Source organism: Orbicella franksi, chromosome 10, assembly GCF_964199315.1.
Source record: "Orbicella franksi chromosome 10, jaOrbFran1.1, whole genome shotgun sequence".
Taxonomy (NCBI): Eukaryota; Metazoa; Cnidaria; class Anthozoa; order Scleractinia; family Merulinidae; genus Orbicella; species Orbicella franksi.
The window spans coordinates 8534918-8555383 of NC_138154.1; the positions used below are offsets into that span (position 1 = coordinate 8534918).

Genomic DNA, 20466 nt, shown 5'->3' on the forward strand with positions numbered 1-20466 from the left:
TTTGATGCATAGGACATCATTGCCTTATCGAGAAGCGTTAGGCTCTCAAGAGCATACTTGTGCCTTCCAATGTCAAGATGACGTTCAAGGGACGAAAATCTTTGAAATGATTTTACGCATCCCTCTTCAGGACATGTAAACAGTTTACAGTGACACTCCATGTCGTCCCCACTTTGTTCATGCGAAGCTTCCCCAACACCAGATGCCAATTGCTCCTCTCCTTGCTGGGTTTGGGGTGATTTTCTCCTTGCTGTAATCGCAGTAAATGTAGCCTTTGGATCTCTGGCCTCCTTTAATGTGGTTAGCACTCGTACAGAGTAGTGTTCTGGGAAATCAAACTGACTCCATGGCAGGAATTTACCTGGGCCAACCGCATATGACCTCCAAACTCTCATTCCCTCATTGCCATATTCAATGTTATTGATAAAGCTAACACCTTCCCATTTCACAGGGACTGACTTGGGAATATTCTGTGTGTCGCATAGCATAACCCTTACTCCAGGTATGCCACCCGAGGACTCTACGGCATTCTTCATTTGCTCTGGAGTCTCGACATCTTGGCCAGAATTTAGACATATTCTCGTATGATTCTTAATTGCGGCTGCTTTGCAGTCGCAAGACCCTTTGCCCCCTTGTGGATCCGAGAAATCTAGTCTGACGTTGATGTCGTACTTAGCTACCTGCTGAATTGCCAGTAGTGTGAAAGCACTGTGGTAGCATCCGGCATTGTCCTGTCTGAAATGAACACTATTTACATTGGGCATTGTACTCTTGAGTTGTTTCAGGACATCATCGATGATGGCCAAAACTGTGATGCTGTCTTGGTTACAGCTTTGAAAAACGTGAACAAATGACAGCATTTGACGTTGACCTTCGACTATTCTCGTAGCAGTGGTTATGTGCCATGAAATACCTCGCTTTTCAAACCAATCAGTTTGACTTTCGCGATATTTTCTTGGGAGGTATTTCATGGCCCAATCCAAGACCAAAAGCACCGAATAAGCATCTAGATTCTTTACGACATCCAGTCATGCTTCATCTTGGTTGATTGATCTGAGTAAATGAGCTTTCCATTCTTCGATTCTTTTCTTAGCTAGAGAAACTACATATTTCATCTCATCTTTCTCATCGCTTGAGATTTCAGCATTTTCCAAGGCAGACTCAACTTCGTGGATTACATTTGGAAACACCTCACATCGATCACATGCCAGGTCGTGCTCATGATCACAGGGGCTGATGTAATCAGGATCAGCCTGACAGCTAAGGGCGTAGGCCCTACAATGATCTGGAACTCTGGAACTTGGCGATACATGCACCTACAAACAAACCATATCGAAGGAATATTTATTCTACTTATTTCCACTGATGAAACAAGTATGTTTCTTTGTTTTTTCTTTTTTTCTTTTCAACTTACTAATATGTTGCAGCACAATATTAGCCAGTTTCATTTACAGTACTTACAGGGATTAACCCTCGAAGGAAATCGAAAAGAGGGATGATTATGAAACACATTTGGCTCTCCATTGTCACGAGACATGCCGAAACTATATCATGTCTTTGTAGCTCTACAAGATACAATGTTTATTTGTTGCTTGTGGCCTGAGGTCATGAAAAAAAAAAGTCTTCAATCCTCCATTTTAATTTCACTTTAATTATTTCATGACGTCTAATTTGACTAATTCTTTGCGTCAAAACACGGTTATTTATGGCAGTATTAAGAATCACAGATTAACAGTGATGTCAAATTGTCCTTGGGTGACAAATGAAAGTTAAAGAAATTTTAAGCACCTCGTAATGATCTGTTCCTTTTAAAAATGTAGAAAAAAACCTTGGAAGGGTTTGTTCTGCACCGCCTCCATCTCCTATACTGCCAACCCCTTCTGCTTCTCCAAGGGTAAAAACTGGCGTCTTAGTCCTAAAGGTTTGCTTTTAGTTGAACGTTGTATGTTGATATTATATGTTGGTGTCATCCATAACATGTACAACCGAAACGACTCATAAACTTTCATTATATGCGATGTGTTTAGCTTAATAATGTATCATATTTTTAGCAGTCCTACCTTAAAATCGCCTTTAAGATAGCGTTTTGTCTGCTTTAATTTTTCACATTGGCTTTTTGCCCAGGAGAGACCTTTTCCATAGTCGCCCAGATTCTCAATGACAGCTGCCAATTCATCAAAAGCCTTTGCACCCTCAGCTGAGACATAGTCAAGTCCTTGCAAAGACTTGCGCACAGAAGCAGAACATACTTTAAGAATCCTACACAGCGTAGAGCGGCTCATCGGGACAAAGCCAGTCTCATGGCAGTAACTCTGGTACTGTTGGACAATCTGCTCCGGAATCATTGTTCTCACCACGTTTGGGATTTTTATCTCCGTGTTCGATGACAACTTTAGGGTTTTCTCACCGAATGGCAAATCTTGCATCACATATGAACTAGTGATGAATGCTAAGAAGTGATCAAGTTGTGGTGGCAATACTTTCATCCTTGTGTTTTCAGCTAGAGGAACGGTGGCGCCTCTACCATGAAGTAGGATATGATGCCGAGCGATGTTGAATCTGTATCTAGACAGATTTGGTAGCCACGTTTTCAGTACTTTGAAACTGACCTTATCAGCCATAATCGACAATAACTGCCTGCGCGTACTCCAGTGCCCTGCGCTCTGATAGCATTCGACAAGGACCCCAAACAACGTGGAGTCAATGTCACCCGCGTCTTCGTTAGGCGATTTTAAGCAATCAAGTAACATCTCTGCACTATTAGGCGCAATTTCTTCTAAAGCTGCAAACACGACCTGCCTCGCTTTGCGCCTGTGGAACCGTTTTGTTCTTTCTGCAGCTTCTTCCCAAGGTGTAACCATTACATGACGGATGGGACTAATGTCTCTGGAGGCCAAAAACAAATTAAGTTTCTCTCTTGATGAACTCATCTCAAAATTATCTCTAGATGGAGTTGTAAAACTTTCAGATGGCTGATAGAAACTTGTTGGTGTTTCAGCATCTCTCATTGCACCTTGAGGTGTATGTAATATTGGACTTACGTTCTCAGGGTTGAAGGTTACCTCATCATCATCCTACAAATAGAAAATAACTTACTTTTATTACCTTCACAATTACAGCAAGGGAGACATTGAGGCATAGTTTGGAACCACAAAGCACAACGGGAACATGGTGCAAACTTAAGGGGCACGAACGCAAACAATATATCAGCAAGTATTTTATATATATGTAAGTATATGACACAAACCCTGCACTGCGATTGGCTAACAGAGTGGGCAAGATACAGTTATCTTACCCGATCAGCCCGGGATTACCCGCTGTGTCCCGCAATAAAACGTTGGTCTTAGCAAGGAAAACAAAGGGTTCAGCCAAAAAAAATACTGAATATTTCTTAATAACCCCGCCTAAATTTTCTTAATTCCTAAATATCTCGAAAACTTCTAAATATCCCAAAAAATATCCCGATATTTGTGCGAAGGCTCATTTGGATGGCTGGATATTGGCCTCGCTTTGTTTTGTTTTTTTTGCTTGTTTGTAGACCTCGACTCCGTCTCGGTCCATAAATACTCAAAAAAAAAAACGAAAAAAAGAAGTTGGCCATCATTCAGCCATCTTGAAGTCTGGCCTCGCTCTAGCCGTATACATAAATGTTTCAGTCATTTTGGCCATGTATCAGTGATTAACATAAGGAAAACTAAAACAACACGGAGACCCCTTTTAGACATGCGACGTGTGCAGTGTCACGTGATGTATGCACTATCGTTAAAAGGTCCTTACAAAAAGGAGAGACGACAGATTCATCACACAGCACGTAGCCAATTAATGCTAATGCTAAGTAGTTGACAATTTAACTCACGAAAAGCGTGGTATACTCACTTAAGTCATTCTTTCCATTTGGTCAGTTATAGTGGAATCAACTCCCATTTCTGCAAAGACTGGAGGATCATGCATTTTGGTGTCTGTTATCTCTTTTAATCTCTGTCGACATGTTCTGCACACACCTGAATTAGGAAGTTGAAGAAACACAGTTAGGCTGGGATGCAACCTATTATTAACTCACAAAATGAAAACCAAGACTTACCTGACGCAACTTGTACAAACAAACCAGTTTTACGTAGGACTGCCTCTGACTCATTCGTTCCTAACCCTCTTTCACCTTTTGGCCACGGTCCTTTGCCTTTACCGTGGCCGGAAATTTCTTCCAGAACCCTGCATCTGGTGCTCGATCCTCTGCTCCAGCCCAACCCAAGTTTTGTGCGATGGTTAGGACATATCGTCATGGTGCACAAACTTTCACTTTTGCTGAATTTTGCCACTCGGCATAAAATCAGCTCCACTTCATCTTCAGGTCCGTAAATTTATAAGTAGACTTATGACTTGATATTCTTCTTGCACGAAAGTAACGGAACAATTTCAGAATTACGCTTTCGATCTTTAGGGTTATAACCACAAACTCCACCAACAATAGCTTTAAAAGAAAAGCAACCCTCCATTTTTTGTTACAAAACTAAACTAAGAAACGTACGAATATCCCGCAACTAAGCAAACAAAAGACGCCGAATATTGTGGAAAGGCCAGGATTTGTTTACTCAGGTAACTACTAATTAAATTAAGTTTTTTCCCCACGAACTTGTCACGTAGTGATTTCGTATTTTTATTTCAGGTAGGTCTTGTTTCTTTGATCTATAATTTGTTCATAGCGATTTTTTAAAATTGTAGTGAGTACAGGCAATTTATCAGCTATTGTATAAAAACCTCATAAAGTGCTACAAACGTGATCTTGCCACATATATCTATATTCATATTATATTATCAGATATATTTGAGCGATTTCATATACAAAGATATAAATATATCATATATGTATATCTGAGCGATTTCGCAAAAACATGCCCCCTCGGTTTTCTCCTGGACCCAGGCCTAGTCAGTGGCTCTAAACCTATGATGGTGGGGAGGGAGAGGCTCCTTCAAGGTCGGGCTGGGGTCATGGCCCAAGCTCTGGTCTATCTGCTGGTGGTTTGCTGGTGGCCAGCTGTGGAAGGGAGGGTGTCTTTTACTGACACGTTCACTTAGCTAGACTTTGAGTTTCCAGTGCCAAATAACCTTGATATTGACTGTTTTGCTGTGGGTTCTGCGTTGACATGGCGCCCTGCTGGAGAGGCCTATGCCACATGGATGGGTGACGGGCCAATCTGCTAGTTAGGGGGTGGTCAGAACACTTCTGGCCGCTGGGTCTGTCTTTGAGCTGCTTGCGGGCGTGGTTTTTGCGAATATGGTCAGATGTATAAATGGATAAACATTGAATAAATTGTTTTACTTATCCTAAGATTGCTCCATACAAAATATGCAGAGCAAAATAAGAATATAACAACAAATATTTATATTTGTTTAATATAAAAATCATTATCATTATCATTATCATGATTATCATTATTATTATTATTTATCATGTTTTTTTATTAAATACCCCTACCCGCGTGAATGAGATGCCATGACAGCATTGCGTGACGAGCAAATGACGTAGACAGTAAGATTGTGCTGCGAGCGCCGACACGCTTGGGAGTGATGGTCAGCAACCAAATGTAATATTTTGGTGTAGCACGTACAAAGCAAGCAACTATCCACAAATGACAGCCGTTGTTGACTTTGGTAGATGCAGTGGTGATCATATGCGCCGAAAGATGATCACAGAGTCATGGTATTCGACCATTGAATACGTTGACAGTTGGCAATATACATCGGACGTTGTGTAAACAGAAGCAAACTTGACCGTTTAAAATGCGACGAACGGTGAGAGAAACACGTTAAATCGGCCTTTGGACCTGCCTCTTACAGCAAATAAGGTTAGAACATTTCAAAATTATTAGCTCTGTGTCTATTTCAACTTAATATAGTTCAAGACATGTGGCGCATGCTAAAATATATGTCTGACCTGTAAATTGAAATTTGACGACGGAAGGTGAAATATTTGCACTTTTAACGTACTTTGAAGGCTGTCGCATCGCTCACAATCATTTGCCCAAAGAAATTTTTACAGGAATCTGTAGACCATCCTTCTACGATTCAACCACCAGAAGCTTAATCCATTTGAAGGTTTTGCACATAGTGAAAATTAATTATATTAACGAAGTACTTTAAAGTGAAAGAAATACTTGTCTTCAAAATTTAATTATTTTGCATACAAAAAATAACGCACCATTCCCCCAAATCTACCCAATACACATTTAAACATTGCACAAAACTATTCGAGTGTTTTAAAGACGGAAGAATAATGTGGTTTTGCATGCGAGGCTTTCAAACTTGTTTAATAAAATGGCGCGTCAAATGACGATTTTAACGGAATTTGGTAATTTGCATTTTTCTTTGAAATAAAAGGATATTTCGCCAAAAAAACTATCCAGTGACATTTGCCATGCCCTAGCCTATCTACCATAAAAATATGAGCGAAATCGAATTTTCGACCCTTGCCAAGTTATGTTTCATTTTTAGGGGCAGGGACTCTTAAGAATGGCTGACTGTTAGGATCGAGAAACGCCGGTCAACGACCGATTTGGCAAATCGCTCATATTTTGCCCAAAGATACCCTTAGGTGACCTTATTCTAAAAATCATATTAGAAGGTTTCAGCGAATTTTTATTTTTCAGAAATTTGTGAAAATTTGAAAGCACGGTCAAAGTGTGGTTTTTCGTGTAATAAAATGACCGAAATAAGGTGCGAGGACGAAGCGCTGCTTAAGTCTTAAAATAAATTCAATTGACTCCAAACTTCACATAAACGTGGAACAACCACTCTAATTTATTTCTCGTTTTAAACTAATCTCAGATATGTTGATATAGTGGTTTTCCAAACCATTTTAAAAACACCTATGAAGCGTGTGGAAAATAACAGCAAAATATAGGTCATGTTTAACAGCATAAAAAGGCATCTGGTACCTCACTTTCTGATTATTTTACTTTACAGCCTTAAAATATCATTATTAAACATATACCATGCCAAGTCTCATGCTCGAACTCGCAGTATTTCCCTTTGAGAAAAATGAAAATCTATGTCAATGTTTTGGGCGCAAATAACACAATAATTATACAAAAACAAGAGACAAAGCGAAACCATTATCCACTACCAGTAATCGACGACTTGCTCCCAGAATTATCAAAGGCAAAGGTCTTTAGTGTAGTTGACGCTAAGAATAGATTCTGGCACATCCAGTTGGATACTGAAAGCAGTTTCCTCACCACCTTTGGTACCCCGTGGGGAAGATATTGATGCACCAGAATGCCCTTCGGTATTTCTCCTGCGCCTGAAGAGTTTCAACGGCGCCTCGACAGTGCCTTAGGAGGTTTGAAAGGTGTCCTACCCATGTTTGATGACATCTTGATCTATGGGGTCGGAGAGACGAAAGCCACAGCTATTGCAGACCATGACCAGCAGCTCATAGCTCTGTTGGAACGCTGCCGCAGTAAAGGCATCAAGCTAAACAAAGAGAAGTGCAAGTTTCACCTTCCCGAAGTAACCTTTATGGGACATGTGATATCAGAAGAAGGGTTGAAACCCGATCCAGCCAAACTCCAAGGGGTTAAAGAGATGCCTACCCCAACAAGCAAACAAGATGTGAAGAGACTCCTGGGTATGGTAAACTACCTCCAGAAGTTCGCACCTAATCTCTCTGCAGCCACTGCCCCTATAAGAGAACTTCTCAAAGAGCAAAATCAGTTCCTGTGGGACAATGACATTCAAGGCAGAAGCTTTGAGCAGGTGAAGCAGATCATCTCAGAAGCTCCAGTACTGAAGTATTTTGACCCCAAAGCAGACACAGAATTACAGTGTGATGCATCGGACAAGGGACTTGGTGCCTGTCTCATGCAAGAAGGGCAGCCAGTGGCTTATGCATCAAGAGCCATGACTGATGCTGAAGTTAATTACGCACAAATTGAAAAAGAACTACTTGTTATTGTGTTTGGAGTCGAACGGTTTGAGCAGTATGTACATGGCCGGTCAGTCAAGATAGAGACTGATCACAAGCCCCTCGAGAGCATTTTCAAGAAGAGTTTGATCAGTGCACCAAAGCATCTACAGCGCATGATGTTACGACTGCAAAAGTACAATCTAACAGTCGTCTACAAAAAGGGATCAGAAATGTATCTTGCAGATACTCTCAGCAGAGCTTTCATCTAGTCATCAAGGGATGAAGACATCATGAGAGGAGAGGTAGCGAAAGATACAGAAAGTATAAACATGGTCCAGTACCTTCCTGTCTCTGAGACAACACAGAACACCATTCGCTCAGCAATGGAATCAGACCCAGTTATGAAAGGACTGAAGACTACAATCAGAGAAGGTTGGCCAGAGACAAAGGACCACCTACCAGTCAAAATCAGAGATTACTTTCCCTTTAGAGAAGAGCTGACACTCCAAAACAGGTTGGTCTTCAAGGGCGAACGACTAGTTGTGCCTGCAAGTGCTAGAGAAGAAATGAAAGCCAAGATCATGCAAGCCACATAGGGATTCAGGATTGCCTTTGCCGTGCAAGAGAAGTCCTCTATTGGCCTGGCATGACTAAGGAGATAGAGCAGCATATCTCTCTCTGTGCAATCTGCAACAGCCACCCAGCAGAGCAAGCGAAAGAACCGTTGATCTGCCATTCCATCCCTACCAGACCCTGGGAGAAGATTGCGGTTGACTTATTTGAGCTTGATGGGAAGAGCTTTATGGTGACTACTGACTACTATTCAAGCTACTTTGAAGTTGACAGACTCAACACCAAAACTGGAAAGGAAGTCGTCGGGAAGAGGTGGAGCGAATCGTCATGGCATGAAAAATTGGATTTGTTGCACATTTGATCTCGGTCAAAGGCGAAATAAAATATGCTAATAACTTTGACTTTGTCTTCACCTTTGTCGCTCGTCAAAGGCTAAGTCAGAGGTGGCTATAGCTTTGACTCTACCTTTGACACATGTCAAAGCCAAAGTCAAATATTTAACCCACTTTACTATACCTTTGATTTGTCAAAGGTGGGGTCAAACATGCTAAAATCTTTGACTTCACGTTTGACGTCCTTCAGAGGCAAGGCCAAAAATGCTAACATCTTTGATTTCACTTTTGCTGTCCATCAAAGGTGAAGTCAAAAAGGCGAGGCCAAACATGCTTTGTTTCACTTTTAACCTATAAAGTGAGGTCACCTTAAATTCCGTCACTGCCGAGGTGAAGTGTCGTGTACAGATTTTTACAACCTTGTGTTTTTAAATTGTCTTTATCGTTAAAAAATTTCGGAACTAATTCCCTAGGAACTGAGGTAAACTTTGTATACTTCATCGAGTATTCATTTAAAATATCATCTATGTTTGATAAATTATCCCTGTGACATATTTTATAATCAAGCTCTTCCAATTGTTTAGAAATTTCAGATTCCCGCTGAAAAGCATCTCTAGCTTTTCTTTTTGCGAAAGACAAGGTGTGGTCGCGAATTTCCATTTTAATTAATTCCCATGCTAATCTTTTGTCCTTCAAAGACTCGTATTTCTCATGTATTCAAGGAATTAATTCACAGATTTCACCTGTGTAATTTTCTTCCTTCAAAAGAGTGTTATTGATCTTCCAAAATCCTGGTCCCCTTGGCGAGTTGTTTGGCCATGATAAACAAAGATGAACTGTTTTGTGATCTGGAGCTATTGAGGCCTTAATTCTGGTGCTTTTGACATGTTTTGGAAGATTCTTTGCGATTAAAATAAAATCCAATCTAGACTTAACATTTAAGGCTTTGGACACGCAGGAATAAGTGTTCAAATTTGGGTAGCGAGCTCTTTGTATATCTATTAAATCAAAAATTTCCATGGTCATTAAAAGTAAATGCCTGAATTGTGTTGGTTTCCACGTTGTTCCACCTTTTTTATCTTTTTTTTGTTAATGTGCAGTTCCAATCACCTCCAACAATGAAGTTGGTCAATTCAGATTTATCAACGATGCAATTATTCAGTTCTTGGATAAATTCTAATTGCTCCAATGGATTATTTGGTGCATAGATATTGTAGAATGAAACTTTCTGCCCATTTATATTGAGTGTAATGAGAACAATTCTCCCTGAATTGTTACTAAAAGAGTATTGCACATTATAGCTTATTGAAGGGTCTATCAATATGCAAGTGCCTTTGCTGTGTCGAGACCCATGGGAGAACTACATTTTGCCTCCCCATTCGTTTTGCCAAATTGTTTCGTCTTTTAGTTCAGAGTAAGTTTCCTGAAAAAAGTAAATGCTTGCCTTTTGATCTTTTAAATATGAAAAGATGCTCCTTGTCTTTGCCTGATCGCGTATTCCCCTTACGTTGGGTGAGATGACTTTGCACATTAAGTTATTTTGCATTGGAATGTAATTGTGTAGTTTGGAAAAACAGACAAAAAAATAAAAATAACAACAAATGCTAGTTCCACTAAATAAACTAAAGAAAAATTAAAGAGATTAAGCTTTCTGCTACGCTTTCTTAGACCACCTTGAGACTTCCCTCATTTATTACATAGTTCCAGTACTGGTAGCAACTTACCAGCAATCTATATTAACCTAAAGATTATTTAAATCATCCTCTGTATTAATTCGGATCGGCTAACCCTCGGGTGAAGTCTTGACAAAGATTTTTCCATCTACAGTCCACACTCCTTTAAGTAATCTGTCTTCCTTCCTTCCGTTGGCAATCCACACCAGGTTTCGCCCGTACGTTGTCAAATTCTCCTTAATAAATAGGCAGTTTGAAGAGGCCCTAGCTGCTGCAGATGTGCTCGGGAAGAGTTGCGAGAAATTGACATTCCTTAGTTAAACTTGTTGCTTGTAGAGTGCCCTCTTAACTTTGTGGCTAATAAATCTTGCTATGGTAGGCTTTGTCTTTTTTCTTTTGATCCTGTGACAGATGTTGATATCTTCTTGCTTAACGTTGACGTTCAGGGCTTCTACGACTTTCAAAACTGCATCTTCATTGTTGCAAACATTTTCAGGAATGCCCTCAATCTCAAGGGAATTTTTTCTTGTATATTGTTCGAGTGTGTCCATATTTTTGTAAAGTTCGTCGATTTCTTCTTCCTGCTCTTTCACCTGTTTAGTCGCTTTCAATTCCAATTTGAGTTCATCGTTGTACTTGAGCGCTGCATTTAGTATTCTTTGGCAGTTCTCAGCTCAGATTCCTGTTGCTTGAAAGAGGTTTTTAGCTCCGCAACTTGATTAGAAAGTTTGTCCATTGATTTTAGAAGATCTTTCAGTATTGCATGGATATCGAAGAGGTCGGGTTGGTCATCTTCCCGCTCCACTGCATCTGCAGGCTGACATTCTGCGGACGCCATGTTGACACGTTCAGGATCTGCAATTTCATCGTCGGTGGACCCTCTTTCCCCTCACTTGTTTTTACCACCTGTCCTTTTAGGGGGCATATTTTTTACACCACTTTCATGCTGTTGCTGGGTTTTTTCAACTGATTCTGAAGAGTTTTGAGGGAAGACGCCTTTCTTCACAAGAAAACATGGCCATCGTCGGCCAGCCCGCACATGCTCTCCCAGCCTGCACATGCTTTCTCTCAATTGGCTATTCTAGCTAAAAAATTAGACACAAATGCCATAATCTGCAGTTCATGGTAAACAGTGATCTGCCAGTAAATTAATAATCACGGTGAAATCCCATCAGCTCCCAATATCAATGATAACTTTCAGTTAACTTAATGCTCAAACTGCCCCCCTCCACCTTTAATGTTTGTTGGTTTTTTTCATTCTTTTTTTGTGAAAGAAGCCCATCCCGTGACATGATGATTAGCACTCTGTTTTTACACCAACCACTTTATTCAGAGACAACAACAGGTGTACAAGTTTTCTTCTACTGCGGCTGCTGCTATAACTAGTACTACACATACAACTTGTATTTCTACTATTTTAGCATTGACTCACTTGACATCAATAGGTGCATACAGCATGCTTGCCTAGATAAAAAGATTAAAGAAATAAAATTCCTATTAAGAATTCTTAAAAAAGAATGATAATACCCTCAAATGTAAGAAACTTTGAGAAAGCCTACAATAGGATTAATTCAATACTGATGAAATACACCTTATTTGAAGAAACGTCCATGCACAAAAACCAATTACGATGCAATTCAAATGCATGTGGAGAATGGTTGTCTATGATAGGTTGCATGCATTAAGTCATAAGCTCTCAAAGGAAACAGAATATCAATCTGGAATATCAATTATAATGGGATACGTCAAGCATACCAATGTTGTCTAACCAAAATCCCATTCAGTCTTATCGTTCATATCATATGCTTTGCACAATGACAGCATTTCTTCGATAAAGGCCAATGTGAAGAGGTTCTGGTGCACGGGAGAATAATTGGTCCTGGCCCCTAACTTTCCTTTAGCTGATCATTCCACTTCCCAAAACTTTACACTACACTAGGCATTACACTAACTTTATTGTTGACTGTGAAAATAGTTTACTAGCTAACCGCTTTTGTGAAGTTTATACGGAGTGCTAGATGTTGCTAAGTTATTAATGTTTTAAAAATACCAGTTTGTTCAAAAATTTTATGAACATCTAACTAGAACACGAAACAATTTTTACCGACAATTTTCGATTTTATCTCTAAAAATGTTTATTTCTCTCCCAAATATCAAACATCAAACTCACATGTGATAATTGATATCTGTGTAATAATAAAACAGCAGCTCCTCAATACGTGCCAGCAAACCTGACACAATAGTATTTCAAAGTCCAGGAGAATATTCCGGTCATTATTTTTGTCAGCAAGGCATGACTTAACATTGAAAGGTGACTGGCATAGCAGAGGATAATACAAGGGTCTCTACAATAGCCCGCGCAAAATAAAAATTTCTGAGACACTTCGACCACCAAGTCGCCGAAAAATCAAACAGAAAATGACAAGTTCTTACAAGCTAAGGAACGAAAAAAATTAAAATAACACAACTTTTCTTTATAGGTTAATTTCTTACTATATCAGCTGATTGTATATTCTGACATTGGAAATCAACCAATGAAATTGCAGAGACAGAAAGAGTGAAACAGATTACAACACCCGATTCATACGGCGCATTCTGCCACGTCACATCAATTAAACAAATTAAATTCGGTTGTCGAATTTCTGCACTTATTCCAGGCGCACTCATCCATGCCATAACTTTTCCAGCTTAAATGCGATTGCAATGAAACTTTAGGAAAACATTTAGCTAACATTCACTTATAACATCATTAAATTTGATTTCACTGTAAGAAAATATCCCTTAATTTATTGGCGTTCTACTAGACCCACTTTTAATATATCAGCAAAAAATTTTGCTGATATATATTTGCCAAATTTCTGGTACAAGCTTATATTAACCAAATACATATAGCCAAGTTTCAGAAAAATCGTCAAAGCAGAAATCGAGAAATATCAAGGTCATCTAAATTCAACTTTAACATTCTTTAAATATTTTCTTTGGTTCTCACTCTTCTACAAAACAAGCTGGAAACCCAAACTTCTGCGAGAAGTATCTTCAATGCTTGCTTAACCAGTCTATGTTTGTAACACTTTCTGCAGACGCACATACACGGCAGTATTAACTCTGAATTCCCAGAAAAATCTGTGTTCCCAGAATAATCCAGAATAATGACATCATGCTGTATTCACATTCCCATGTTTTTTGAAATAACAACCAAAAATGGTTGCTGGTGGTGAAAAAAAGCTTTTACTGAAAAAGGAAAATAAAAAGCTTCAAAATATTTGTTAACAAGGAATATATTCTTATTCCAGAATAAGGCCAAAAGAACGCACCCTTAAAGTTTCTATTTCTCTGCTATCTTAAATCTACAAACAGTAAAATTAACAACTGCCTTAATACCATAAAACGTTCATCGTTAGCTATCAATCATACCATTGTGATTCCACATAATTGAAGAGCTTCTCTCAATGCCAGAGAAATGGAATAGGATCCTCTTTCTCTCCAAAACTGTTTGTTAATTTAAAGTCAGTAACACACCAACAAATTGAAGGCCTTGAAGCTGCTTGAGCCACATGCTGTTGAATAACTATCTGTGGAACATGAATTCAAGTAAATTCTAGTCAAAAACAATATTGCAAGGCCTAAAGAATATTTCTTTATATACTAGCAATCTATCAAGATCAAACTTGAGCTCTTAATCTGTTAACTATTTCTTAAGAATGTTAATTTAAGTCATCCTAGTTGATACCTAGACAATCTTTGCTTGGTTAGACTGACCTACCAGTTAGGTCTACAGTAAACCTTGACCTTGAGGCAAGAAAGATCGTCCAGGAAGTAGGCCGAATTAAAGTTTTAATTGACTAGGCAAGAGTAATAAATCTCAATATTTTCTGAGATCCAATTATTGGAAGACTGAGGACCCAGATTTTACTCCCTCTTTAGAGTTCCTAAAGACAGCAGTTCTACTGAGAGAAAGTACCACCATTGATGTTTCTCAAACAGTGCCACACTTAGGGTGATCATTCCCTGTTAAGAGTATGGCAGTGCAATTTTCCTTTCTCGTCAAAATAGTGATTATTTCTCTTAAATCAGAGTACGATAATTTCCGGTAAGAGTGCTGTAGCGCAATTTTCTTCTACCATTCTTTTACCCATTCTCACAAGAGATGCTGTTCTGATCATAGTAAAAACCTCGAGTACATGCCAAAAAATTATTGTAGGCATTACATATTATGGGGCTTTTGACAGTAAATAACCCCGTTAGCTAGGGGCATGCAATAGACCTTCTTGGGGTGTTGGGTGCCATCTTACCTGGTAGGGAACACCGACAGAATTACAGTGTTTGAAAGGGAACCACATGGGAAAAAACGTTTTAAAAAATTGAATTTTACACCGTTTGTGAATCACAACGATACGATATCTCTAGGTAGAATATACTTACCAAAGTTATAGGATTTTGGCTCAGAAGCCAGCATCCAGTTACGTTTTCGATTTTGCAGAATTCCCAGTAAAGTGTCTCTTCCAAATCCATTGCCAGAGTTTACTGTTTCAACTTTGCAAGACAGCTAGAGAAAGCCTGAAGAGTAACTAACAGTAGTTAACCACATTTTCCTGGTCATAGGACAGACAACAAGAACATCCTTACCATTAACTCTCTGAAATGCTGGCACAAATTTCGATTGAATCCTCTGGACTGGAGGGAAAGTTGCTGGGCCCAATTGTTCAAACAGATCTTTGCAACAAACTTGCAAGGGTTGGCCAAAGTAATCCTTATTGGGATGATTCTAATACCACATGAAATATGCTAATAAAAACGGTTTGTACACTCCGGCAACACAGACATTGTCTCAAATAAACTTAATGTAGTCTGCTCGTGGCTCCCACAAACTGGTATCAACAAGTCCGCCTGTTGAAACCCATGACGCTAAAATGTAGGAGGAACAAATGGACCTAGACGTCCATGAGCCATACTGTTCGCCACCAACTTCCACGGCAGAAAACCTTTCAAAACTTTTGGTTACAGTTTCCTCCTGCACAGCTACATTCAGCGTCTTGTACATTTCCGTGAGATAACTGACTCCAGGCTTGATGGTGGCAGGTAGTGGTAGACAGAAATTTCATTCCACAGGTGGGTACTTTCAACTGAGCCATAGCACAAGGAGGCAAGAGGATGGAACGACTGAACAGGTTTAAATTCTGTCTCTCCAAGCCTTCCCAACTGGTTTGTGCATTGAAAAAGGGGTCCAAAATCACTCTGAAAAGAATCTGGAAAAGCTACTTCTTGAACAGTTTGGTCACGAAGAAATTTTCTCATAAACTGGAGCTCATTCGACCAATTATTTCTCTGAAAACTTCCCATTAAGCCGTTGTACCGTGTAACGGAAAAAAGCCAGAAAGCATAAGTGGGACTAAAGTCTAGCACACTTTCACAAAGATGAGTATGCATGCACATGTTCAGTGTCACACTCTGCACCATAGAGCCTTTTGAACTTCACACAAAATGTCTTTAAAAGTGAGTCGACTTTATTACGTCACTGATGGTAACAAATGTTCTGCAAAGTAGCTTGCATGCAATAACAAAAGCCCTCCACACTTCTAAGTGTTCATCTGGAAGTTCTCCTTTCAATGCCTAAATTGACATTACCAGAGTCCAGGTCTTCCACTGGTCTGCAGTGAATCCTCCAAAGCTAATGGATATTTTGTTTGGCAACCTTCCAAGACTTAAGGGAAATCGGACATTGTCTACTTTATCTTGAATTTTCTTTAACTGACCATCATTTGGCAAGAAATTAGGACTGCTAAGCCAAATGTTTTGCATAATGTGCTTTGCACTACCCAAGAATAGATTATGCATGAGATCTACGATAGTGAATCTAACACAATCGAAGTAAGGGAGGTGCATCAGTTCAGTATAACAGGTGCCATGTTTGCTTTCTACCTCCTGTCTTTCTCTTACGGTTGACAGGTTCACGGTTTCCTGCACTTCCTGCGGTGTTCTTGATTACATCTACTTTTGCATTTATCGAAGCCGGAGTAATCCCTCTTCTCTCCAAAGGTACCATCGAAAACTTTCTTACACTTGCTGCAAGCTTTATGAGCTGCCATGCTGAGGAATTCACTCACCTGAATTAACAGATAGTGTCAGTTAATGGGAGGTTTAGCATCTAACAAGCAAGGGGAGGGAGGCGGCCTAATAACCAAAATGATGGCTTAGTAAAGAGACTGGCTCATTATAGTTTCCAGTATTTTGCAACCTTGATACTTTGATGAGTCGTAATACCACTGTAAATCAACTGTTGTTGTAAGTTGTGGCCATTTGCTTCACATAATTTGTAACCATAGCAAATGTATATCCATTAAAACACCCTTACTTTAGCTTACAGTGCCAAGAACTCAACTCAGTGTTTTTAATGGGTGATAGTTACAGCTTATCTTGTACCCTTTTGCCTAGCCATGGGAGACCTGGGTTCACCAATCATCAGATCATCAATCATCAATTGTCTCACAGCATTATTTTAACATTGTAGACCCAAAACAAACTGGCATCAAATGGACTTGGGTCTGCATTTTTTAAAGTAACTGGGTGACAATAGACATAAGAGAGAAGGGGAAAAAGTTATAATACCTACCTAGCTTCTGGTAGATCCAAGGCAATGCACAGAAGAGTGCCTTTAATAATTTTGTCACCAAAGTGCCAAATTGGTCCATAACTATAAAAGTTCGTCCACCATACGAGACAGATATGTGTTGATCGACTTAGAAGGTTCGTGTGGTCCCGGGATCACACCAACAAGGATGACACTTTCAACTTTGAAAGATTCATGTCTAGGAAGGTTCATTATCACAAGGTAAAGAACTCCAACACTGTATCTAGCAAGCGTAAAAGGTTGGAACTAGTCTACGTTTAACATCATTGGAAGAGACCTGTCTCCAGCAAGGAAAGGTTCTCCCCCAACAAACAAAATGTCGCGCCACACCTTTCCATCTAACACATATGCCAGAATGTTGGAAGATGAACAGAAATCGCATCCCACCTTCCACGAGTTGCATTTTAACCAAAAATCCAAAAAGGTGTTAGCATGTCTAAAATACGCTTGTAACTGTATACTTTATGTGGGTACAACTTAGTGTTACCATCTTTGAGTGTCACCTCCTTTAGAAGATAACCCCTGTTAAGTTCGCCACATGTTGCTTGGAACCTTCCTGTTTTGTGGTTTGGAAAAGGATGATGAGAACATTTCTTCTGGATTCGTCGGCTACCAAGGGTAGAGAAAAAGTGCGAGAAATTATACAAGGAGTGGCAGTTTGGGCAAACAACATACTTCATAAACCTTTCTAGGCCAAGTCCAAGTCTCCTGTGCTAAAAGTAAACTGAGGTCGGCAGGAACATGACAACACCACCAAACCAAGGAGCATAGTGTTGGCAAATGGTGAACAAAGTATTAAAAAAACCTGAGCATAAGCTCTAACGCATTATCTGATATCTGGAATCTGGAAGTATGCCAGCTCACCAGTATTCTTCTCTCCCGAATGAAAATTCCCGCCATTTTCAAATTCTCCCACAGTGCAATCTGTCAGAGCTGGATAAAATGTTTTATGCATGAACTCGAAAAGAATGTTTGGAAAAAGAAGTTTTAGCTCCCAATGTTATGATAAATACGAGTTAACGACACCAAAATCTTTTGTGAGGGACACATTGAGGCCAGATGAGTTGTGCAAGATTGTAATTTATGAATACAGGTGCACAAGAAAATAATTAAATTAGAACTGAAATAATCATCTCTGAAGTGTAACACTACATGATCTGAGGTGTGCATATCATTACCACAACATGTAATGAAATGTTTTTATCCAATGGAGGTAGAGGTTTTGAAAAAGTTGTCCTCTATGAAAACAAGTTTACAGTTAAGGACATCACATTAAAGTGTCCCTAAGGACATGTTTAAATTTCTGTTGCCTGACATATATATTTTACAATTTGTAGATTTCTTTAGTCATAAATAAAAAAAAATGCATAAAAATGTTCAATAGCCCTTTTTATAGTTCCCAGCACCATATTGGAATAGTAACCTCACAAACACGATAACAAGGCTGAGGTTGACTCGTGTTGTAACTCAAAGAGAGATTTCAGGGTGTAAGGTTGTTTTCAACGATTTTACTCGCAAATGGACGGCACTAACAGCACTCAGAGTAGCTCTGCTGCTTCTACTAAAAGAAAAGGGAAGTAGTGTGCTGCTTTTGGATGTTTGAATGCATTTTATGGAGCAGATGGCTCACCAAGACATTTTCATTTCTTCCATTTTCCGAGGGACGCCAAGCAAAGGAGTCGATGGTGCAACAGTATCAAATGGCAGCATGGAAAAGATGGCTTTTTGTAACAAATTCAAGAAGAAAAAAAGAAGTATTTTTATAAAAACCTCTTTTGCTATTTTGTGTCTAGGTGCTGAACCCTCACAATTTTCACGGACAGACGAAAATTATTAAATACAAATGCAGATGTTGAAACTGAGGATTTGTATAGTGAAACTGCTTCATTAGATGGTGATGCACAAGCTACACCAGACTCTACACCAGAAGCTATTAAAAACACTACCAGTTGACCCAGAAGTGGACATGGTTAAATCATTGCTTGAGAGGATTGCATTGTTAGAACAGCAAGTCTCCTCGTATGAGGAAAAAATTACCTGACTAGGAAAAGAAAATGCAGATTTGTTGGCACGTCAATTTTCTCCAGACAAGATAAAGGATGACAATGCAGCCATCATGTTTTACACTGGTTTTCCAAATTATGAGACTTAAATGAGCTTTCATCATTATGTAGAACCAAAACTTCAAAAAATGCAATATTAGAAAGGAGCAAAGCACTTGAAGGCAAATCAGTCTTACCAAGAAAAAGACATGAACAAACCTGGTCCTTCAAGGAAACTTTCACACCTTGATGAATTTCTTCTTCTTTTAATGAGACTGAAGGCAGGACTATTTGTCCAAGATCTTGAAGATAGATTTGGAATCAACATCAGCCTTGTGTCACACATTTGCATCACATGGATAAATTTGCTTTATTTAGAACTAAATGACATATTTCCTTTCCCATCTCAGGAACTTGTGCGCAAAAACATGCCTCAGGAGTTTGCTGAATACCCCACGACAAGAATTATTTGGGATTGTAGCAAAATATTTATTCAACAGCCATCTGCGATGCTTGTGCAATCTGAAACATGGTCAGAGTACAAACACCATAACACTTGAAAGTGTTAGTTGGAATTACCCCAAATGGTCAGGTATCTTACCTGTCACACTTGTGGGGTGGGAGGGTATCTGACAAGCAAATTACTCGGGAGAGTGGTGTTCTGGACTTGTTGGATGCAGGGGACAATGTAATGGTTGACCGAGGTTTTGACATTTCAAACATTGTGCCTGATGGTGTCACTGTTAACATGGCACCCTTTTTGGCTGGAAGGGACCAAATGACTGCGGCCAAGACAGAGGAAACCACGAGTATTGCTTCTGTCTGCATACACGTTGAACGTGCAATTGGGAGAATGAAAACATACCACATATTAGATGGCACACTTCCGAACACATTAAGCCCATATGCTATGCAGATAGTCACAGTTTGTGGTTTATTGACAAACTTCCTTCCTCCATTATTAAAACCTGCTGACCCTTAGGAATTTTCTTTTTGCACTGTAGATGAAAATATTTGATCATGATACTGGGAAAATTTATCTTTCATTTTTATTTTTTAACCATATGCTATAATTTGTCACCAAAGTAAAACTATTGTTCTTTTTGGCATGCAACATGTTCTGGATTGAAATAGCACAGTTTTACAAGATCACTACAATTTGGCCCATTTATGATTGCATTTGTTAGTGGATAAGAGTTCATAGATTTCTTGTTTGAATGATGGGTGTTCTAAAGTTACCCAAGATCAATCTCAAAATAATAAGTAATTGAAGGCTGTATGCAAGAACGTCCCCTAGATTTTTCGGCCATTTTTG

General features: G+C 39.3%; 1 protein-coding gene and 2 pseudogenes across 1 annotated transcript; 1 reads left to right on the top strand and 2 right to left on the bottom strand.

Moving 5' to 3' along the window:
* Positions 1–1028: 1028 nt before the first annotated feature.
* Positions 1029–6499, bottom strand: LOC145501022 (uncharacterized). Its single transcript, XM_081480588.1, has 3 exons — positions 3877–6499; positions 2061–3074; positions 1029–1316 (listed from the first exon to the last, which is right to left on the bottom strand). The coding sequence occupies exons 2-3, from the start codon at positions 3006–3008 to the stop codon at positions 1029–1031; spliced, it is 1236 nt and encodes a 411-aa protein (XP_081336714.1). The 5' UTR covers positions 3009–3074; positions 3877–6499.
* A 4050-nt stretch (positions 6500–10549) lies between these two features.
* LOC145501091 (uncharacterized) lies at positions 10550–18843 on the bottom strand (annotated as a pseudogene).
* Positions 18844–18940: 97 nt separating this feature from the next.
* On the top strand, positions 18941–20177 carry LOC145501090 (uncharacterized; annotated as a pseudogene).
* Positions 20178–20466: the final 289 nt, after the last annotated feature.

Excerpts from the sequence above, each read along its gene's own strand:
- LOC145501022 (XM_081480588.1), bottom strand. The coding sequence starts at position 3,008 with ATGAGAGATGCTGAAACACCAACAAGTTTCTATCAGCCATCTGAAAGT. Across the intron at positions 1,317-2,060 it reads ATCTTAAAGGCGATTTTAAG|GTGCATGTATCGCCAAGTTC; the intron begins GTAGGACTGCTA and ends GTTTGTTTGTAG.